Source organism: Magallana gigas, chromosome 5 (assembly GCF_963853765.1).
Source record: "Magallana gigas chromosome 5, xbMagGiga1.1, whole genome shotgun sequence".
Lineage (NCBI taxonomy): Eukaryota > Metazoa > Mollusca > Bivalvia > Ostreida > Ostreidae > Magallana > Magallana gigas.
The window spans coordinates 48,662,392-48,685,336 of NC_088857.1; the positions used below are offsets into that span (position 1 = coordinate 48,662,392).

Consider the following 22,945-nt stretch of genomic DNA (forward strand, 5'->3'; position numbering starts at 1 on the left):
GAGATTGATAAAATCGTGTGTATATTCATTAAAACAAAATTACTTAGTAGTAATGAGAGGATTTAAAAGGTCAAACAATGATCAAAATTGGCACAAAAGAACATTTGCTTTGGCAAGTAACCATTTTCATTACTATTTTATTAATAGTAAAAGAAATTGCACATATGCTATTTTCGCTATAAACGGATTATTTTGTTGATATTAGGTGGTGAAGAATCAAGGGGAGGAAAGGTAAGCATGCGATAGAAAATTGTGATACTTTATATAAAACAGATATAATACTACACTTCTAAAGTAAAAGGTCGTCATTTTCACCTGAAAATTGCAAAGGTATTTTGATATTAAAATTCCATTTTTAAGTCATAGTGTTGTATGACACCTGCATGCAGAAACGCGTAATAAATAGTTTTCGACTAATAATTTTTAGAATAAAGCAAATATATATAAATATCATTTCCTTATCACGATGACTCCTGCAGTTTTGTTTTTTTTTTATTTTAAAAAGTTATTTGAAATTGTGCAGATTCTGTAAGCCCCAATATGACCTAATGGAGAGCAATCCTTTACGTGTGCCAGATTATTATTTTAAAAAATTGTGATACTTTATATAAAACAGATATAATACTACACTTCTAAAGTAAAAGGTCGTCATTTTCACCTGAAAATTGCAAAGGTATTTTGCAATTAAAATTCCATGTTTAAGTCATAGTGTTGTATGACACCTGCATGCAGAAACGCGTAATAAATAGTTTTTTGACCAATAATTTTTAGAATAAAGCAAATATATATAAATATCACACTTATCACGATGACTCCTGCAGGGTTTTTTTTATTTTAAAAAGTTATTTGAAATTGTGCAGTCTCTGTAAGCCCCAATATGACCTAATGGAGAGCAATCCTTTACGTGCATGTGCCAGATTATTATTTTAAAATTTTTGAAATAAATTAAAGTCTTAGATAAATGACTTATATGATAACGTTCAGCTTTTGGTTTAAGGCATTTATCAACGATGTTTTAAAGGATTAAATTATTGAAATTTCATGAAACAAAGTCTCTCCTTTACAAGCCGAGCAAAACAATATAATTAGACGGAATGCTCATATGATCACTATTTCGATATGTTTATACATTCTCTGCGCAGGAGTGCACAGAATGGAATGGCAATTATCATGAGTGCTCTTAATATAAGGGAAAAAGTTAAGTGTTACTCTTTCCTATCTAGCGGGCACAAGAGTGCTATTTGCGCTAAGTAAAACAAAAATTTAGGATAAAACAACATAATGATGCAGCTGTAATTATTATATGCAAGTGTTTTCTTGTAAAAATTCGTCAAGATCAACACACATTTAAAGTCCGTTAATGTATTACAGTGTGTTTTGTACAATTCACCAATTGTCGAACATTAATTTTACTCTTTTTTTTTCGTCTGTCGTGAACACTTTTTTCAAATGTGTATTTGATTTAAAGACGTGAAAGTCTAGGATGACCTAATTTAACAACATTGAAGCAAACATCATTATCAAGATAGAGATTTGAGTCAGATTATTCAGTTTTACAAATGAAATGTGAAAACATTGAAAACAAATTAAGTAAACATGTGGCTTTTTTAGATAAACAAATTAACCTCGTTCTGTGGATATCATAGAAGGCAGCACTTACATTAGACGTACAACACAGAGCAAATACTCTCCAAGTCTTCAACCTTGGGATAAACTGAAAGATTCTTACAGAAGAAAGTTGTTATTCACTGCTTGAGAAGGAGTCAGCAAGGATACTGTCTTTTCCTCAACATTATCTCAAGCACATCTTGTCAAAATGATGACGCCTTTAATCTTCGTGGTGTTTCTATCCATTTGTCTAGGTAAGATTGAATTTGTGGTAAATGTTCTTTTAAAACACTACTTGTGCTATTGAAAGCCAAATAGAAATTGTCTCTTTTCTAACAAGTTAGCGGGGTTCCGCACCAAGAATGACGCGGGAATTGTTATGTAACCTACATCACAAACTAATACTTACTAGATCTGTAAATTTTGATGGTGTCAAGGTCACTCTATGTTATGGTTAACTAATTCATTGAAACGGAGTAAAGAACGTTTATATTATCTAACTTAATTAAGAACAGAAATTTTTATAGCACCAAAACATATCAGCTGTAACATTTGTCTGAAACAGTAGGAAGATTTGGACTACCAACTTCGTACAAAACTCTACTTTGCCTTTGTTCACGTAAATCTTCTATTGAAAATTTCATTTCAAAAAGCTTCTGAGTATGAGGAAATACAATGGAACTCCTTACAAAATTCTATTACCAAATTGTTTGCAGCACCAAACTTATATGAAATTGAAGTATTCTCTATTAAAGATGAGAAATTTGTCTGCTTCAAATAAAATGAACACTCTACAAATTCGTCAAAGAATGGTTAATGCCGATTTTTATTTCCTTCATTTATTTCATCCTATATTTCCTTCCTATATGAAAACGGCATTGTTAAAAAAATCAACTCCTATTCTTAGAGAGCTCACAAATGTCACTACATGTATTTTCATATCAATAAATGTTCCATTGACGCTCGAACACTTGGTATTTCCTTCCCTCGCGACTAGTGAACTACAAAATCTAATGGGTTTCAAAAGTTAATTTAATCTTGGGCATGATTTTCGGTTGGAAATCATGATATAAGGAAGCAAGCATACATGTATGATAAAAAAAGAAATTTACAACATGCATGTACGTTCCAATGTACATGTTAACCTGTAAATATAAATGATTGAGGAAGACTTTTCAACATACATTATATCATTCGAGCTGTCAGCTCAACAATAACTCATTGCATTTTCTTTCTTCTTTTATTTGGGAAAAATATCATATACATTGCGTCCACTAATTACAATAGCCGTGTTAGATTGTCTTTAATTCTTTGACTTGATTTAATTTTTTTTAAATAAAAGATTTTTTTTTAAAAATATTCGTGTCAATGTTTGTTTTTATACACATACCTTCATGTTGTTTGAATATCTGAATCTTTTAAATATGTGTACAAATAAGATTTTTCCAAATATTTTTTATGGTCAATGTATAAAGTTATTGATTGTTCATGGGTAGTCACTGTTGAGGAACGTGTTCTATAGAGACAAGAAAACCCTCTGGTGATACAGTTTCGTCAATGTCACACCGGAAGTTACGTCATTCACTGTCGGAAGTTTGAAATCCTTGCTTTCATTACACAGGTAGTACAGCGGGGTACCGGCGTGCGCTGTGTCCTATCCTGTCCTGTCCAGACGCCCCGGAGCACTGCCGCCAGGTGTTTAACTATGGAAGGATCAGCAATAAGTGGTGCCCCGTGTCATGCCAGCCGGTCTGCGAGTGCCCCACCCCCGCCCCGTGGGACCTGAGACACTGCGGGAACCGGGACCCCTACTGCCGCGTGTATAGGGAGACCGTTGACCTCCCAGACGGACGGCAGTGTCTCATCAAGTGTTTGCTGGCCTGTTCCTCTGGTTAGTTCTAGGGAACTTTGCCATCAGTTGTAAATTCTTTTGAGACAAAGTTGTTTTTACTTGATCAAAACATTAAACTTGTATAGTAATATGGTGATGACAAATGCATACCAGTCGTCATTTATTGTACAAAATTTTATCAATATTGTGTGTTTAACAATAATTGTTTCACAAGTTTTTATTAAATCAAGGTTCATTAGAGTTTCACTTGTGTTTTCTGTAAAGAGAGAAAGAGAGAGATGAATTTTGACTATATATTATATTACTAATTCAGCACTTTAAAATGTATATTGATAGCAGATCGTTTAAAGAAGTTGTTCTAAATATACCGGATATTTGGATATTTGTATCTCATATATGCATTTTTATATGGTTGCAAACCTATTAATACTCTCTCTCTCTCTCTCTCTCTCTCTCCTCTCTCTCTCTCTCTCAATACTCCTAGAAGCCACAAACTACAATGATGAAACTAAATAGACGGAATTGCTCACATTAAAGTTAACCAAAAAAAAGAAAGCACCATTAACCAGCTACTAGATGGCATAGTGAACTAGACGCAATTGCTCAAATTATTAATTCATTTAATGCGCCTTATTTTTCTATAGATCATATTTGTCGACACAAAATATGTCAAAATGCAACAATGCCGCAACGAAATAAACATGATGGGTCTTTTGAATCAATTTACATATGTGGAAAAAGAACACATTACCAAACGTGTGTTCCTTTGGGACCGCGGGCGAAACAATGTTCTCACTGGTACTCTCAAGTTAAAAATACCCTGGAATCTTCAAACATGTAAAGAACTTACACCAATTTTACACCTTGTAATCAATACTCTGCAGAGGAAACGTCTACGTACTAACTTCAAACCGAATGGCTCAACAATCTTCAAGGTGTACCAAAACTTCGGACATATATTCTCTTTAAATCCGGTCGAAATATACGTTACGTTAGACCTCCCAGAACATAGCATGTCACCACTGACAATATACTTCCCCTATGGACAGACCCAGGTCGCTACAGAGGAGAAGCGGTCGAGGACAGAATTTGTATGATATTTGACTTGAATAAAATTGAAAGTGAAAAGTATTTTTTATTACACTGCCCATTCTTTAAGTTCAAGTTCAAGTTCAGTTTATTCACTCAGACCAAATAATTTGGTACAAGAGGAACATATATATAATACATACAAATACAAATCGTCAGAGGTACAGACAAACAGGTACATTTTCATACAGGGAAAAAATATAAATAAAAAAGAACAGACTATAGAATCACTACTTATATTAGATTTTAGTATAAAGGATCATAATAGGAAAACAACTAAGAGGAGCAGACAGCATCAAAAAATTTTGAAATAAATACACATAATTTTCTTAGCGATTTACAATTGCAATTAGTCATGAGTTCAGAAAACTTAAAAAAATTTGGTCTTTTCCAATATTTTGTGTTTATGTATTTTTTCCTTATTTCTTCTAGTGCCGAACATTCTAAAATATAATGAAATTCATCTCCAATAGGACCTTTATTACACAAAAGACATAACCACTCATTCAAAGGAATGTTATACCATCTGCCTTTAATAAGCAAAGAAGTCATTCATTTCACAAAATTTGATATAATTTAACCTTAAGGCAAAATATTGATTATTATATTTGTAAAAGAAATTTTGTAATTACATGTATTATTTAATATACATTTCACAATAAATAATAATAAACTACTAACTTAATTATTTACTTAATTACTTATATGACTACATTAACAAAACATGGGATAATTAATATATATTAGGCAATAAGTATTTAAAAAGCTTAAAGATAAAAGTCAAACACACAATTCAGATGATTGTGATAGCTTAAGTAGTAATACGAGATAAAAATAGAAAAATTATCTTCTTCCTTTGAATTTATTTTGAATAAAAAACATGTATGCATTTCTGCATTGGAAACACGTTCTCAAAAACACTGCGGAAGTTCTAGAGAAATGTGAAGTGGTCCACGCTTCCTTCAGCTGTGGCTAAATGAATACCTTCTTTACCAATTGCTCTAACTTTATCATAGCCCGCCTATTTTTGAAGAATATCCCTCACTCTATCGTTGCTGCAATGATTTAATCGATGACACAAGGTTATTGTTACCAATAAATGCCATCCTTTTTTCATTATGGCGAAGATATAATGTCACTTAATAGCAGTATGAACTTATGCGATGGATTAATAATTACTAGTATCAACTTTTTACTATCATTAATGCTCACGGAAAAACTAATTTTACTGTAAATAAAAACATTTTTGGGAACAAATTTTGTAATTATGCATGGGATGTATGTGTCAACTATATATCTCTTTGTAAATCAAGCTGGCATTATAAATGTATAATAAGCAGATGTACGCATGCAGGGGGTATATCCATTAAAACAAAATTTTGTTGGAGTTGTTTTTGTTTTTCTCCACTTATTATTGATGATACACTTCCTGTTCATCACTTCATTCAGTCTTGCTTGTGCACTACTTAGTTAGTTTCCTTGTTCAGTTTGTAAAATCAATGGTCAAGTATAAACTTAAATATCTTAATTTTAATGAGAAAAACTCCATTTATTTCACGTCAGCTTACATTTACGTACGGAAATATTTCTATGATTAAAAAACCCCGACGAGATGAGACTTAAACTACAAATATAAACTTCACAATCACTACCTCTTTAAGCACATCGATATATACCCGAGGAGAACAATCTTTTTTCTTTCTTTTAATTTATTTGCTGCTTCGATTTCATTCGCAAAAAGGTATAATTGACATGAATAAAAAAATCTATTAGCATTAAAACATTATTCAACACTTTGAGAAGACAAATACGTATTACGTTGACAAAAGCGGCCCTATAATTATCATATTTGCCATTATCTTTTGAACCTATACAATTTTAGGGGATTTAATACCGAACAATTCTTTAACTTTATGTCTAAATGTCAGATCAAAATATCCATACAGAAAGGGGTTGACAATGTTGTTAACAAGGAATAGTCTTCTTAGAATGATGAGAATGTTCATTGTGACATCATTGCTGACTGTCCAAAACTCGGGATCGTCCTTCCAGCTTACAATTAAAGCCAAAGAAGGAACATTTGACAAGACATATATCAAGGCAATGAACATCAGCATTACCGTAAACCGGTGTTTAGTCTTTGTTCTCTTTTCCATGCTCTTTTTATTGTAGATGGACAGTGACCTATTATTTGATAGGGACGATTTTCTGCTGCTACCGTGCGTCGAGTTGGAGACGTCACTAACTTGTCTGCCGTCAGCAGAGGATTCTGCTTCAATGCTGTCCTCATTTTTCAGGCTTTGACTAATATAATGTTTGTTGAATGTCCGATATATGGTTAATCCTATAGGAACATAAAATCCCATTGTCACAATAATGTTCATAACTCCAATGAAGAAAAGACAAACAAAGTATACTGGTTCGAAATCTCTCCAGCCGCCTTCCCCCGCGTTGGTTGAGCAGTAGTAGGCTGTTACATTTTCTCCTTTGTACTCCTGAGTCACTGGGATATTCCCCGTCAAGAAGAAGAAAGGGATGGCTAAGACCATACTTGTTCCTACAGTGGAACCATACACAATGTGGCGCCATTTACCGTTCATCTGTGGTGCATGGGGTTTGCAAACTTTCAGGTAACGTTGGATTGCGATCAACAACAAAATCAGCGTTGATATCGCGGCACTTAACCACGAAGAGTACCATAAGAAACGGCAGAGAGAATCGGAGGGGAATCTCAGCGGATAGAAATTTGACAACAGACACAAGATACACGCTGTAACACACGCGACAAGATCCATGATGGCCAGGTGTGGAATAAAATATCGCTGTCCCAAGTCCCTCCGCATTTTTACTGCGTATGTCACGATAACTAACCCATTTCCAAAGGTTCCGATGATCAGGCATAAAAAGAGATAAAGTGTGTAGGGCGAGCGTCGTGTAATCAAATACTGACCCCACTCCAACGTAAGATTCCCATCCATATTAATGCTCCGCTCTCTCCAAATATCGTGTATCTTCTTCAAGCACCTGTCAGACTGAGAAAACGAACGGTTGCTCTCGTGACCATTGACAAAATCAAGAAGGAAATAAAACAGTCTATCCACGCTAGCTCTTTTCCCGGAAATCAGACACGGAAATTTTTACTTTATTTCAAAAACAACTTGAGTGACATCAAGGCATTCAGCCTCAGCAGGCGTTAATTACATGTATATATGTCATTGTGGTCACCCTTATTCTTTAACCTCCCTTAAAAACAAATTGTGTATTATTATATTTGTCCATCGACATCCTTATATACGCTTTTAAACATAATTATCATCTGTTTTCCCTTTAGTTTTATTATTCTTATTTAGTTTTGCCTCACTTTCATTTCTTGAAATTCTCTTATGTATTTTCTATTCTTTTTGTCACAAGTGCATACTTAATTAAAACAAAATTGACACTCCAAGTTTTATTCGATATTTTTTTTACTTTCATTTTCTTGTTTGTCAGTGTATAAACAGTCGTTTAAAGTAGGCGATACTCGGAAATTTGCTGTTATAGATTTAGACTTTGACTTTCCTGAACTAAGGATTACTCAATTAATGTCGGGTTGCTTCGTCCAGAATATATAGTGAACATTTCCGGATCAAAAGCTTTTCACCCACGTAGAGAATAATATATATACTTAAATAGTATTGTAATATTAGGGGCTAATTTTAAATGATAAAAACGATAAAAAGATCTTAAGTTTTTAAAAAGTGAGAAAAACACATTTCAACAAAGTTTTTCAAAAGTCAACCGATTTTCATTTTTTTCCCTTTAAGGTAGAAGAATTCGCGTCCATAGTTTAAAATATAATTCGAAACAGCATTTTAATACTAAAACAATAAAATGCTTCCTCTACTGTAGTGTTTCATGCCGTTGTTATATAGTGCCTTTTCCCCCTAGCCATCTTTCCCCCCGGAAAAATGGCTATATAGCAGTTCTTCCCCCCGGAAAAATGGCTATATAGCAGTTTTTCCCCCACGGAAAGCTGACTATATAGTGGGCTTTCCCCCTTTTTATAGCCAGATTACCCCCTCGGAAAACCTACTATATAGTGGATTTCCCCCTAGTTTTACTTTCCGGCCATGTTTATTGCGGACCATTCGTGACAATTATTTGCAATTCCTGATATGATATTAATTTCTCAAAAAAAGGATACTTATGGCATTTATTAATACATAGAATAAAATATATGGTTTTTTCAACCCCAAATATGAACTAAGGCATGCGCATTCATAACATTCATGTGTCATCATCGTTTATTTCACCTATTCTCACACCTTTTTGGTACACCTTTTACACGGATTTTGAATACCTCGAATCTTTTTCATCTAATCGATACTTATCTACAGTTTTCACTTCAACGTTATGAACAAGTGAGAACACATTTGAGTGAAAATACGCCGGTTTGGAACTTTAATTTTCCAATGTAATACCATCAATGTATAAGCTTCTCCCAGGGAACTAACTGACCAATCTTGACTTAATTTTGTAGAGGAATGGAATAAAAAGTGGAAATGTATTACTCCCTTCGTCCAAAAGGCTATCAATTTTAAATTAATACCGTTAGAATTGACGATCTTAAAAACAATTATATATTTCTTTTTCTGAATTTCAAACGGGAGACAGGATGCAATGATATGATGAAAAACTGAAATGATTTAGTTTTACTTTGATTGATGGGGTTCTTAATCATAGGTAAGGGGTATTTTAATTATGAATTAAAAGCATGTGTAAAGTTGGTGTTTACCATTTCGTTTTAAAGTTACGCATATCCATATTTTTAAGCACATTTCTACGAAACGCGAGATATTATGATGTAAACATTTTAAAAAACAATGAAAACTCTTCACAACCAGAACAATGTCGGTATCTTTGCTGGTTACTTTGGAAAATGTGAAATGGAGCCTGAACTAACTTTATGTTTATATCGTCACTCACTATTTGCTAATTGTTCCACTATTAAGTTTGCAACGTGATTTATAAACATACAATTTTGAAAACGATGCCATATAAATCAAGATATACGATTCAATTACCTAAAAAATTTATACTATTTGTTTCATATGTTTGCAATATAGATTTACTTGTGAACCATATTATTTCCTCGAACAATTAAACAACGGTAATTAAAAAAACAAAACAAAAACAAACAAACAAAAAACAACAAACACATATATTGTGATGAGCTGACTTTTTTCAAAGATAAGCTTGTTCTTCTTATCAACTTACGAGTAAAAAAGTCGTATATGCGCTTAGGTTGGTTATTGATTTTGGTTTTCGGTTTCTTCTTTTATGAATAAAAGTTCATTGATTTATTTATCTAATTATTTATTATATCATTGGTCATCTTATGAATTGATTGAATGTTTTGACGAATAATGAATTTTACCTGCGTACCTTTTTGAAAAATTTTGTTCGTAAATTTAAAAAAAGCAGCAGAATGAAACATAATTTTCAATCATTTTGATAAAGAAATATATGAGTGATTGTGTATTTTTAAATGCTATTTTTACTTTTAATTTTAAAATTTGTAAAAATATGTTCATATGGTCATTTATAGTTTTTAAGATATGGGGCCCTAAAAATACATATTCTTTATAATTGGATTTCAAACATCGGGCTCGAAAACAACAAAGGCTCCTACCCTGCGTGGGGGCTTAAATTTTCGGTGTCATCTACTAGTGGTATATCACTATCACTGTGAAAATATGGTTAATTGGTCATCTCTAGAATTTGAGATTCGGGTCCCCACTAAGAGAACACTATTCAATTATTATAATGGGGTCTTAAACATCGGGCCCTGAAAGATCAAGGGCCCCTACCCTGAGGGCTGAAATTTTCAGAGTCATCTTCAAGTGGTAAACCACTGCCACTATAGAAATATGGTGATATGGCCATCTCTAGTTTATGAGACATTGGACCCTAAAGAATATGCATTATAATTAATATAATAGGATTTTAAAAATCGGGCTCTGAAACATCGGAAACAATATTTCTCTAAAACAGAGGTTTAGCCTTGATGAAATTTTCACAAACAGACAAACAGTCTGATAGATTTATCAAAAAATTCTTAAAACATTCTCGCTTTTAATACAATTTCAGAACACAAAATTATGCATATAAGTGTATAACTTGTAAAACTTTTTTCAATAAATTACCTAAATTAAGTTCTATGTGTAATTCCATTACACAAATGTTCAACTTTCAGCATTGTCTATAAAAATAATAAATTGGCAAAACAAAACTTAACCTGTACAGATGAATGCAGATATACATGTATGCAACATGGGAGTGTAGAAACATTGATTTTAATCCTTACTGGATTTCCATAAATATTTTTTATAAAATCTGAACAAAAAACGTGAGGGAGAAACCCTACTATGGGGGAAAAGCTACTATATAGTAGCTTTTCCCCCCGGGGGGAAAGGCTACTATATAGTAGGTTTTCCGGGGGGAAAAACTACTATGGGGGAAAAACTGCTATACAACACCGTCATAAATGTACATGTATTTTGGCTTTTCAGCAAAAAATATACGAGCCGCGTTTTAAGGTTATGAAATGATTGATATTTTAATAGTCTAGCTCGTATGACACACACGTGTCTCTGCAACATTTTTTTTTAAATATGGAGTTAGTATTACACGTATTCATGCAGGTTCTTATTTTACTGATTTAATAGTATACTACTTAGAATAATGATTAGAATTACACCTTTCTTATGGATTTTGACTTATTTGTTTTTTTGTTTTTTTTTTTTTTGTGAAAAAGAAAGTGAGCACACAAGATTGTAAGTTTGCAGGAATCCTCGACACGAATCAATTGGGATTTAAATGTCTATAACCTCGAAAGGCTATATACAGGTTTCAACAAAAATATATTATGTTGAGAGTCGAAGTACATGGCTATTCCGGTTATTAAAAAACTCACAAGCTTTCAAAAAATGGCAATGAGAGGTAAACCGATAACTAGTTGGAAATGTTAATGCAAACATATTTTAATGAATTTATATTGTGTATATCCTAAAAAAAACTAATAATAAGAAAAGAAATTAGTGTTCTTACAGCAGATCTAGAAATCAATAACAACAAATTAAAATATACCGGTATATTATAATTCAACATCATGTTATAATATGCCGGTATATTTTAATTATTATTATATATATTTTATATAATAACAAACATTTAAAACAAAAAAGTTTATTTTTTTTTAAAAAGACCCCCAGTTGGATTTGAACCCAAAACACTGAATGTTTGTTTTCACTAATCCAGGACGAATTCGAAACCACTGAGCCATGCGAGACTTGTCCATATGCTCTATAAAGTACTGTTTGAAACAACATTGTCATATCAATGGACTTTGCTTTTTATCCTTCAAAAAATAATTTGAAAAAGTACATATTAGTCATCTCTCCATTTTTTTTAAAAATCTACATTTTTAATGTTGAAATATGTTACCTTTACACGTTTCAAATTTGTAGAGAGAAGACCCAGAGACAACAAAATCATTTAAAAACAGTTGTAAATAAGTAGGATTTTGCACGAATTGCATCGTGTTGCTACATTTAGACCCATATTATGATAAAACCTTTTGCATTTCAATTATTTTTCCACTCATTCCACAAGAAACCAAATAACGGTTATAATTCGAAAAATATTCAAAATTAATTGATGAAATTTTTACCCTCATTGTGCGCCCAGATTCCTGCCGAATGTACATCTTAAGCGCCGACTTTCTTTCTCGCAACGCATGCCTTACGAAATTAAATTTGGTGTCGCATAATCCTCACATCAGTATTGAAATATCGTCTATTATGTATTATTTATCTCAAATATAAATGAGAGCGGACCCATTTCAGCTTCACATAAGCAAATATTTTTCCAAAGAAACATTGAGGTGATGTTAAACGTATTACACGTGGCTTCTATTCCTTATCCTATCACCTAAAATTCAACTGAAATATTATCATGAAACGTATTAATTAAAGAACCAACCTAGGCGCGGTAAATTACCATCAATCTTTTTTCTATAATTCAATTTAACAAAACAAAACGGTTTAGTGATATACATGTATAATTATACAATCATTTAAAACAAAAACGTCCCGTGATAATTATGCAATCGATCAATGTGCAGATATTTACAAATATAAATAGACCGGTTTTGAAAACTTGAGGTGTATTAATGAAAATGCTGCACCACGAACTGCAGTCATTGCTTGCTGTTAACAAAACAACAACCTTTGATCCGCTCCTTTCTTTACTGCTGTTGAGGATAAAACAAAGATGTGGATCAAAGATCTGATTAGAGAAGGAACAGAGATATTAATGCTACATATATATATCAGGCTCCAGAGTTTGTGAGTCCATTCATTTGGGAAACCTTATGTATTTTTAAAAACTCTTCCGCTTGTCAGAATGTTAAAGTTATTCTTGTTGGTAAAATGAGGATTTTGAATTTACTAGGTGGGTTTAAATATAAAAGTTACGTTTTATTAATTCTGTATTTACAATCTCTGAGTAAATTCAAAAACAACATGACAACTGAATTCAGATTTGTAAATATGAAGAAGAAATATGTGGGGTTTTTTTTTCACAAACAATAACATGATTTTCTGAATACATTCTAATTTATTGTTAAAGTGGAATGTTATATCAAAAATATTGGACTGTAAATTCTAATATACAATTCCATTAATAAAAAAAATATACAGTATTGATATATAATAACAAAATACTACAAAACTTGATTTCCTTGAGGGAGAATGCACACAACCTGCAGTAAACTGGGAAAAATTGATTATTTACAAATAAAAACACTGGAATGTTTGGAGTTCTGGTGGACTGAGCAATTTTTTCAGCAACATTATTACACAGTTGTACAAACCAGTTGAAATATTAATTATGTCAATATCATAAACTTGATTGTGCTGCAATATGATATATACGAACATAACACACATCAAACAAGACTTTATAAAAAATATTATCACTTTCAGGTGTTGGAATTGAGCAGAAAGACAGAGTTGTTAACATATCATATATGTCACGCACCAAGTTTTTAATTTAGATAACCAAGTATGAAAACAATGGATGGGAGATATGGCTTGTGGGAAACACTGCACAAGTGACATCACAAGATCTGTTCTTCATTTCAAAATCATAGGTTACGTAGGTGGTGTCAGTGCAAGTCAAACAGATGAAAAGATAAACTAGCATTAAACTACACATATCGGATACATTTTGTAACAAATTAAGTGTTAACAGCTCTACGAAGTTAAGTAGGAATGTAACCATGGTAACAGAAAATAACACTAAAACTACAAAAGATAAAGTCAGCTATACACACACAATAATACTAGAAATGTAGAAATCTTCTAGGTGCATAGATAAAATTGGAATGCATCGACTAAAAATATAAGTGTTTTCAGCCTCTGGATAAAAAAATGTATATATGACTAAAAAAGCAAGTACTGGACAATGTTATCAAGCTCAAAATATACTTTGTTCAACCTCTGGAATACTACCAGGCCATCACAACTGTTACATATAAACTTGTTGATATGTTTGTTCATTGGAAATGAAACTGAGAGGAAAAAACAACTTGTTCATAAAAAAAACAGTCTTAAACTTATAATCACACTATATACAGGGGATGGATCTGAATTGTCAGTATCAATACAGTATTTTCTCAACAAATCATTCAAAGCACTTAAAATGCACATCTTCCTGCTCATCATCTTTTAATTTGTTCTAGATGATAAATATGTAAACTTCAAACTTACCACACTATCTTCATTACTAACTTTTAAAACAGTGTAAATTTTTTATCATGTGATTTTTATTTCACTTTTTTCTATAAATCTTTAAAGATTCCTTGAATTTGGACCAATTCTTTTGATTATTTTGCTTAATTTGTGTCACAAATAATCTAGAATGAACACTTTTTCCTAAAGATGGAGAGAGAGGAATGTCTCATTTCCCTATTCAAAATATTTCGTTTTGACACATTTAGGTACATGAGATCATGACCGTAGCTATATGAAATCTATGCTGTTTTCAAATTTTAACTGATTTCTTGGGGTTCTGACTTGACATCATGCTCTGGGTTGGTCTTAAAGTGCTGCTGCAAGTCAGTATACTGGGAGAAAGCATGGCCGCAAACACTGCATTCAAATGGAGTGCGGGTATTTATCTTATGCTTCTTCATGTGGACTCTCAGATCATACTGCTGGCCAAATGCATCGCCACAAATATTACATTCAAAAGCCTTCGTTGTGTCCTGGTGATTTTTCATGTGGAGAAAAAGATCGGATTGATGTGAGTAGGCGTTGCCACACACATTACACCCAAACGGTTTAACTTCTTCTAAAACCTTAGGGTGAGTCTTTAGATGTTCATTGAAGGGTTCTCTCTCGTCAAATACCATGTCACAAACCATGCATTGAAATGTTTGTTTTTCTTTTGAATGTGTAAGCATATGATTGACGAGTTCGCAATTCTGTATGAAGACTTTTCCACACTGGTCGCATTTGAATGGCCGTTCACCGGTGTGTCGCTTCATGTGAAGGCGAAGGTGGCATCGCTGATTAAACATGTTCCCGCAGACTTCACACCTGAATGGTTTATGCCCAGTGTGTGTCCTGATATGTAGGTTTAGATGGCCGCTTTGGTTGAATGCTTTGTCACACATGGTGCACTTGTATGGCCTATCTCCCGAGTGTGTTCGCTTGTGAATCTTAAGTGTGCTTGCTTGACCGAAACCTTTACCACATACATCACAAGTGTAGGGCTTTTCACCTGTATAAACACAATAGAAATAAATCAAAATAACATATATTTCTTACTAAAATAAATAACAAAGAATAGGGACCTGACAAGGGGGTTATATATATATATATATAACTATGATATATTTATGTTTATATGTTTATAAAGCAATTATGCTCTCCACTAAAAACATATACATGTATATCATACACAGTCAATAGTAATACGCTTTACATTTGCTGGTAAATATTTCATATATTTAACAATTTTGAAAATCAACTACAAATGATTGTACTGGAAAACTATTACCCTGGCATCAGAATTGCAGGGGTAGGGGATAAACATATAGTATTACCTTTATTTTTGCAACAGCACATTGTTCACTTATATTTAGTTACCATGCTGACAGCATACAATTAGTTGGCAAATTACAAGTAACTATGTCAAATACATGCTCAACTTAGCACAAAACTGCAAGCCTATAGTTATCCTCATTGGCTGTATTTGGGTTGCATATCATATCCATAAAACACAAGAAAACATCAAGGACATTGAGAGTTCAATAGACCATAATTATTTTACAAGGTTTTTATTGCATGCATTTCTTAACATTTCATCTATAGAAAGTTTTAGAGTGTTCACTTATATACAAGTAATTTTATCATCAAGTGTATTGTATTTTGTCTACTTGTAAATGTTGTTTTGTTAAATTTATTTCAAAAATAATCTGAATTCAATTGATTTTGTTAAAAATGACAATAACATATAAAATTTTCAATCATTATCTCCTTATATCAATAAAGTGTTAATAAAGTCTCCCTTATAAACTTGGCCTAGGTTTATTCCTGAAAGTTATTACCATGCAGATGACAAAATACTAAAATACTTTGTTATCAAGCAAGATAAGGAGGAACTTGTCGGTTCTAGTGAGAACTTGTATCCAATCCTTTTGATTTAAATAAGGATTGGAAATATGTTCAAAACAAGCAAGATGAATTTAATTATCAAAAAAATATCAGAAATTTCAGAATACGATAAGCTTTTTATAAGCTTTTTATTTTCTCAATTGTATTTCAGTAACATTCAATTCTGAATCTCTAAATTGTGCCATTAATTTCTCATAAAGAAAGATAACTCTTTGATATTACTCAAATAATGCCAGAAAAAAACATGCTGCGGTCATGCATGGGGCATGAATAATCTTACAGCTTACAATAAAGGCAAATACAACACTTCCAAGAGTAACAACAGTGCATATTACCTTATCATGAAAACCTTGACAAATTATCCAGGATTCCTTGTGAGTGCAAAAGCAAATTTGGTGTGAACATGATATCATAAATTAATTTTAAATTTGTCGATGAGCATGTCTGATAATACATATTAGTCAAAAGTTCTTACCTGTGTGTGTTCTCATATGAGTTGTCAGTATACAGCTCTGAGCAAAAGCTCTTCCACAAACTCCACACTTGTATGGCTTTTCTCCAGTGTGTGTTCTCATGTGGACTTTCACGTGGCTCTTGAAACGAATCTTCAGGCCGCACTCTTCGCACTCCGTCCCTTTATCTTCAGAGTTATGCTGATTCATGTGCTTTCTATACAAATGCAGATAATTGAACTTGTCGCCACATTCAGAGCAAGAGTACGGCTCCTGTCCATCATGGGTCCGCATGTGAGCATTGAGATCAAACTGTCTTTTAAATCTCTTATCACATCGATTGCACTCAAACTTACAGTGTTTTTTTACCATATTCTTGATCTTTTTCGAGCCGTCTTTCTCGCTTTCATCACCATCTTCCACTGATTCGTCATCCTTGCACACACCTGAGAGAGCAGCTGCAATGTCAGCGTGGAGTTTGCCTTGATTGTCAAAATACTCGGGATTTACTCTTATTAAGGTATCATCATCATTATCTATGTGAACATCTAGTTTTCCTGTATTCTCAGCACCCAGGCCATTAAAGGGAACTTTGTTTAAAGGATCAGATTTGGTCACCACAAATCCGTTTAAACCAGATACTGGCTGTACTACATAAGGTTTGGGATCAACCGACAGTCCTCGATCATACCTGTCAAAACAAAGAGTGGATTTCTTGATAAACTCTTCCTTAGCACTGTCCGGAACAAAAACCAAGTGCATGCCAGGAGGAAGATTTCCATTGGTCGGAACAATATATCCGCTGTTGGAGATGGGGAAGGCTTCTTGTGAGATTACTTTAAAGGTTTCCACGTTGTTGTTTTCAGTGTGAATTAGGTCGTCCCCTGGATCCGATGAACCGTTGGTATATCCGTCTGAGGAATGATCCGTGATATCATCCATGGAATTCTGGAGCTGTGCCAGAGGGGCCACCTCTTCTTCTTCCTCATCATCAAGGATGTAGGTGTACGATTCCACCTCTTCATCATCTGAGTCGGATATCACAGTACATGGTTCCACTCTTCTTGTTGGAGTGCAAAATTTTCTTTTCCTCCTGGACTTGGAATTTTGTATATCTTCCACTTGAACAGACATCTTTCTGGTCCATCTAGAGAGGTCTAAAAAAAACACAATTTTTTTTTATTTGGTTAAACTAAAATCATTGTTATCAATAAGAAAATTAAGTGAAATAATTCGGGCAATGTATGCATCAATTTGTAACAGGTTTTAATTTTAACAAAGTTTCAATAATTACTTTTTCATAATTACAGAATGAATCCCTTAAACATCGGATATCTGCAACTAATAATTTGCTAAAGAATAAAACTAAAGATTTGTTAAAGATTGTTATTGCCTCAACATTTCCTTTAAGCTTTCAAGTTTTTTGATTTCAATTTCACATTTTACTTCCATATAATTACATTGTAATTATTTGTATGCATTGCCTTGATTAATATAACAGAGGTATGTTGTTTTGATTTGTCATAGATTTTAGGCCACACCCTAATTCTGAGAGCCTGTTCTCTATATGAGCGCATTTATGATTCAAGTTGTTGTAAATATGGTAAATTGACACAGTCATATTAATCACTCACAAATCATTCAAAAAGTGCAAATTGTGTGTGCTTGTCTTTATAGTAAAGGTACATTGCTAAAGCCTAACAAATTTCAACCCATCTTTGACCTCATGAATTTCAAATCCAGCTGAACACGTGACTCAACTTTCTTTACATTCACCCTTGAGTGAACCTTTGTGATATTATAACATTAAATCTTTGTCTATCGGGTAAAATTCTGGTAGATAAAGTGCATCGGAGTCCAATTTTGCCTTTTAGAGTTCTGGATTGGCCAAAAGACACTGACACCGATGTTTCCAGTTGCGATAATATTTATATTAAATTACAATCTTTAAAAAGATTTATTCCTAATGTACAAAGAGCGTAGTTCAATTCAACTGCATATAAGTCAAATTTTTCAAAATAATAAAATACTTAATTAATTTAATTCTAGATATACACAGAAATGTGATAACATCGAATGAATATCTTAGGCAAAAAAAAAAAAAATATGTGTGTTTCCGGTTTCCTGACCGACCCTATTTTTTATGCACCGACCCTAACACTTTTTATTCTAAATCCAGATTTCCAACCGTAATTGGTTTAAACAATAGAGTCTTTACAAATCAGAGTTTGAAAAACGCTTGTAACAATCCAATAGAAAACACCACTTATCAATGCGTTTTAAAGATTTCTAAGTGCAGATACAGCATGGATGAAATTTATCAAATATAAAAATTATCAATTATCAATTCAATAAATAGTTTCTTAGAGCAGTGATGTGTTATAAATTAATATAAAGATGTACATGAAAAAAGCAGAGGCAATTTTTTTTTTTAATTTCTGGGTGTGGAGACTGCAGACATCGTAAGTCTTTAAATAGGCCTAACAATCATTCACATTATAAATATGATTTTAAAATGCGGCAATTCAATTGCAAATGGAATTTTTAAAATTAGTCTTAAACCATTAACGATGTAATCATTTTAAAAAAATTATTGAAAAGATTTTATTCTAAGGCTCTCGTCTGATCAACCAGAATTTCCTCGGTTTCTGAATTCAACGCCTAAAGTTACGATATTAATGTCAACTGTTATGTCAGTTGACCATGAAAATAGAACTCATAACTACTATATAAAATATTTGTGGTAATGCGTATTATACTCTGTTAATCTATAGTGGGTGTCATATTTATATTTTCTATTTACATGAAAATAAAATCTTCGTAATCATTACAAATTTATCTTAGATTTAAGAAAGCTGAAATTCTGTAACAGTTGTCAGTATCCACAATTGCTTCACCTGTAAAATACATTTTCTTAATGTATAGAAAAATCATATGCTAGGAAAGGGGAAAACTTTAAAGCTCAAAAAAAAAAAAAAAAGCCGACCTACCTACCCTATTTTAAAATATGATGAAATAGGAAACACACATATTATTTTTTTTTGGCCTTATCTCCTTAGAAAAAGAGTTCTGTTAAAAATGAAAAGTACTCTAGTTAAAGCGTTTATTCAGTTAATTCAACAATTTTTTTTTCCAATGAATAATTACAAAGATATCTTGTAATTTAAGCAGCATAAAACAAAACCTAAACTTGCCAAATCTAAATTTTTTTGTATATTTATTGTTGGTCCCAAGCTTGAAAAAAAAGTAAGAGTTTTTTTATAGACTGCTTTCTTTGATATCACTAAACGCACTTAACGAGGCTGGGGGGTGGCTGCCATTTTAAAGCGTTTTTATCTCTATACAAAAAAGATTTTCACTTTAATGTTCTGTAACTCAAACAATGTACTGAAATTGTCTTTTGAAAGAAATTGATATGATGGTATTGAAGCATTATTTAAGGAGTCAATTGATGGTAAACCAAGGTTTACAAGATGCAAAAAAATTATTTCAGCTGTTTTTCAACATTTTCTAAATTTTTCAAAGGGAGGTAACTTGTAAAACTTCAAATATTTTGTTCTAGTATTTTCCTTTTTTTTTTAATTTCACCATCAAAATTCTTTTTTAAATGCTCAATCTTTATTACACATGTATTGATTATCATTATGTTTAAATTTGGAAATAATCTTGTGGCTACTTCTTTTTTGTTTTACATATTTGCATTTGTATGACATACATATTTTTGGTAAAATTGTGATATTTTTCTTTATAACAAATAATGTTAAGTTTTTCTTATTGTGTTAATTTTTTGTGATGTTATTGGTATGCTTTCTGCCTTTATTTATATTTCAAATATTTTTCATATATTTTTTTTTTTTTACATAACGTGCAATTTCTTCAGATGCAATAAATGATAAAATTAACGATGATTGTGATGTGGTCTTCCATATTAAAATGTAAATTAAGATTATATGAAACATTTCTGCAAATTAGGTGAATTTTGGAGAAATTTTTTTTGGGCCCCCAGCCTCCTTAAGCAAAGGAAATCCATTTAAATGCATACCGGTAGATATACACAGACTGTCCTTGGACCTTTCTGCTAAATTATCGCAATATTCTTGTTTGAAAAGGTAAATTTCAGGTTTTTAAAAAAGGAAAAGATCATAGTGTTTAGGGGATTCATATTTTGTATTTACTTCAAGACATGTGTAAAGCTATAAATTTCTTGCTTTTAATTATATTTTTGAAGTTAATTTCTGTCAAGTTTATGTACTTCAGACTCTTAAAAAATACAATTGCTGAATAACTCCACCTCAAAAAGGTCACATGGTTCTATTTCTAGAATATCATTAATAACGGGGACAACTGGTCAAAAGAAAAGTATAATGCAAAATTTTTTATTGCAGCAGATCAAATTTACTACCATGACAGCAAGAAAGACAGACTTCTGCTGAAAGCAAAAAAAAAAAAAGGGGGGGGGGGGGGTTAAAGGAATAATGACTTTTAGAACCTGAAGCATGGTCACATAATTTATTTATTATCTACATTTAAAAAATCATTACAAACTTATATTTTAAAAAAAAAAACTCAATGAAATTTTGACATTGCTGACTATATATGACATGGTTTTCAAAGAAATGAAAAACACCTTATCGATATTGAATTATGCAACACAATGGAATCGATGTTGTGCATGTGCACACATGTGCACTTTAACGAACACATCTCACCTGGGAGTAATGAAAGTTAAATCCACATCGTTAAAAAAAATATAATGCAATATGTTTAAATACAGCATGCCTGCCACTTTTTGTACTGTCGGACATGATATAACTAGCCAGTTCACGGTCCGGATCACACGAAGGTATCGTACCCTCGAGCAAGTTTCGGTCTCGAAGTGAGTTGTAAATGTGAGTTATTGTAAAAAGTTTATCGTCTTTCAAAAACAACTGCTTTCGTGCCAGAAGTTGATATTTAAGTAAACAGAGAGTGATCGAAAATCAAAAAGTAAATTCAAGCACATTAAAAACTTTTCTCACCTGTAAATTCGCTGCATTGTTGTTAATCTTGAGCAGCGCGACCTATTGAATTTCACCGGATGTTAAACATTAATTTTAGTCAGAGAGCTAAACGTAGCAATATTGTGTCCGGAATACGACACAGGTATCAAAACGAAACATACCCCATCGTAATATTGGGTCATTATGATTATCCTTACGTGTTGTAATAATTTCCTGTATTAAATAATAAGAGGGAAAATTGATTTGTCATTTTTATATTGTTCAATATTGATAATACAACTCAGACTGTAGTAAAGAAAAAAAAAATTAAAAAAAAATACCGGTGTGAAAAGAAAATATAAGACTAAACAATTTTATCAAAAGATATTTACAAAAAGAGTATCATTGCAGCAATAAAAGAATCTACTGCACGAAATATTTGAACATTTATATTAAGTTCATGATTAGTATTACCATATAACATTAATTTTAGTATTACCATGTAACATTAATTCAAGAAAAAAATATGTTTATGGCTTGAAAAAATGTCATTCTACATTATTTATATATTTGGGACATTTGAAAAAAATAATGATAATCATATTCAACCGAATCTACACAATTATCACACATTGCGGTTTCCGCTAAATATCTGCCGATAAAATGTTTGCATTGTTCCATATAATATATCCATGGTCCCAAAATTAGTTCATTACTTTTCCGACAAAATAGGAATTCAGTATACTCTTAAAAGAAGCTAGACTAGAAGCATTTCTAATGTGATCTAGTAAATTGAGCCATTGTTTGACAGTAGAAGGGAAAAACTGGCCATATTAGATGTAGCTCTAAGGATCCTTTGTGGAATTTTTAATTGTCACTGGTTCTTAGATTATAAGTGTGAACTGGTGAACGATATGGTTCTAATTGTTCATAAAAATATATGCATAGGAGAAAACTTCATAAGTTAATCTTATTAATTGTTATTTATGTAAATTATTTGTCAAATTATTTACATACTCCCAAAAAAGTGGGGGGGGCAACTCCATGATAATTCAATTTTTTATATGTACATTTTAAAAAATTTGTTGCTGCGAGAAAAAGTGAGGGGGGGGGGATGGCAGCATTTCCTTAAGTTTTAATTATACCATGGACAATAATAAAAATAAATTGACACTGACCCCCACACCGTAAGGCTACATAATGAACATGAAGGAATTCATTGACCAGTATTTTTTTTCTTCA

At 32.2% G+C, this 22,945-nt stretch overlaps 2 protein-coding genes across 2 annotated transcripts; both read right to left on the reverse strand.

Annotated features, from left to right (window-relative positions):
* Nucleotides 1–6,417: 6,417 nt before the first annotated feature.
* On the reverse strand, nucleotides 6,418–7,392 carry LOC105319837 (neuropeptide receptor npr-1). The gene has a single exon (XM_011417536.2). It carries the CDS (start codon nucleotides 7,390–7,392, stop codon nucleotides 6,418–6,420), a length of 975 nt encoding a protein of 324 aa, XP_011415838.2.
* A 5,795-nt stretch (nucleotides 7,393–13,187) lies between these two features.
* On the reverse strand, nucleotides 13,188–21,899 carry LOC105319818 (zinc finger protein ZFP2). The gene is made up of 3 exons (XM_011417514.4): nucleotides 21,743–21,899; nucleotides 16,748–17,881; nucleotides 13,188–15,376 (listed from the first exon to the last, which is right to left on the reverse strand). The coding sequence occupies exons 2-3, from the start codon at nucleotides 17,856–17,858 to the stop codon at nucleotides 14,643–14,645; spliced, it is 1,845 nt and encodes a 614-aa protein (XP_011415816.1). The 5' UTR covers nucleotides 17,859–17,881; nucleotides 21,743–21,899; the 3' UTR covers nucleotides 13,188–14,642.
* Between the last annotated feature and the right edge of the window lie 1,046 nt (nucleotides 21,900–22,945).

Coding starts and splice junctions, on each gene's coding strand:
- LOC105319818 (XM_011417514.4), bottom strand. CDS start 17,858: ATGTCTGTTCAAGTGGAAGATATACAAAATTCCAAGTCCAGGAGGAAA. Junction 15,377..16,747: donor TCATATGAGAACACACACAG/GTAAGAACTTTT, acceptor GTGTTTATACAG/GTGAAAAGCCCTACACTTGT.
- LOC105319837 (XM_011417536.2), bottom strand. CDS start 7,392: ATGCGGAGGGACTTGGGACAGCGATATTTTATTCCACACCTGGCCATC.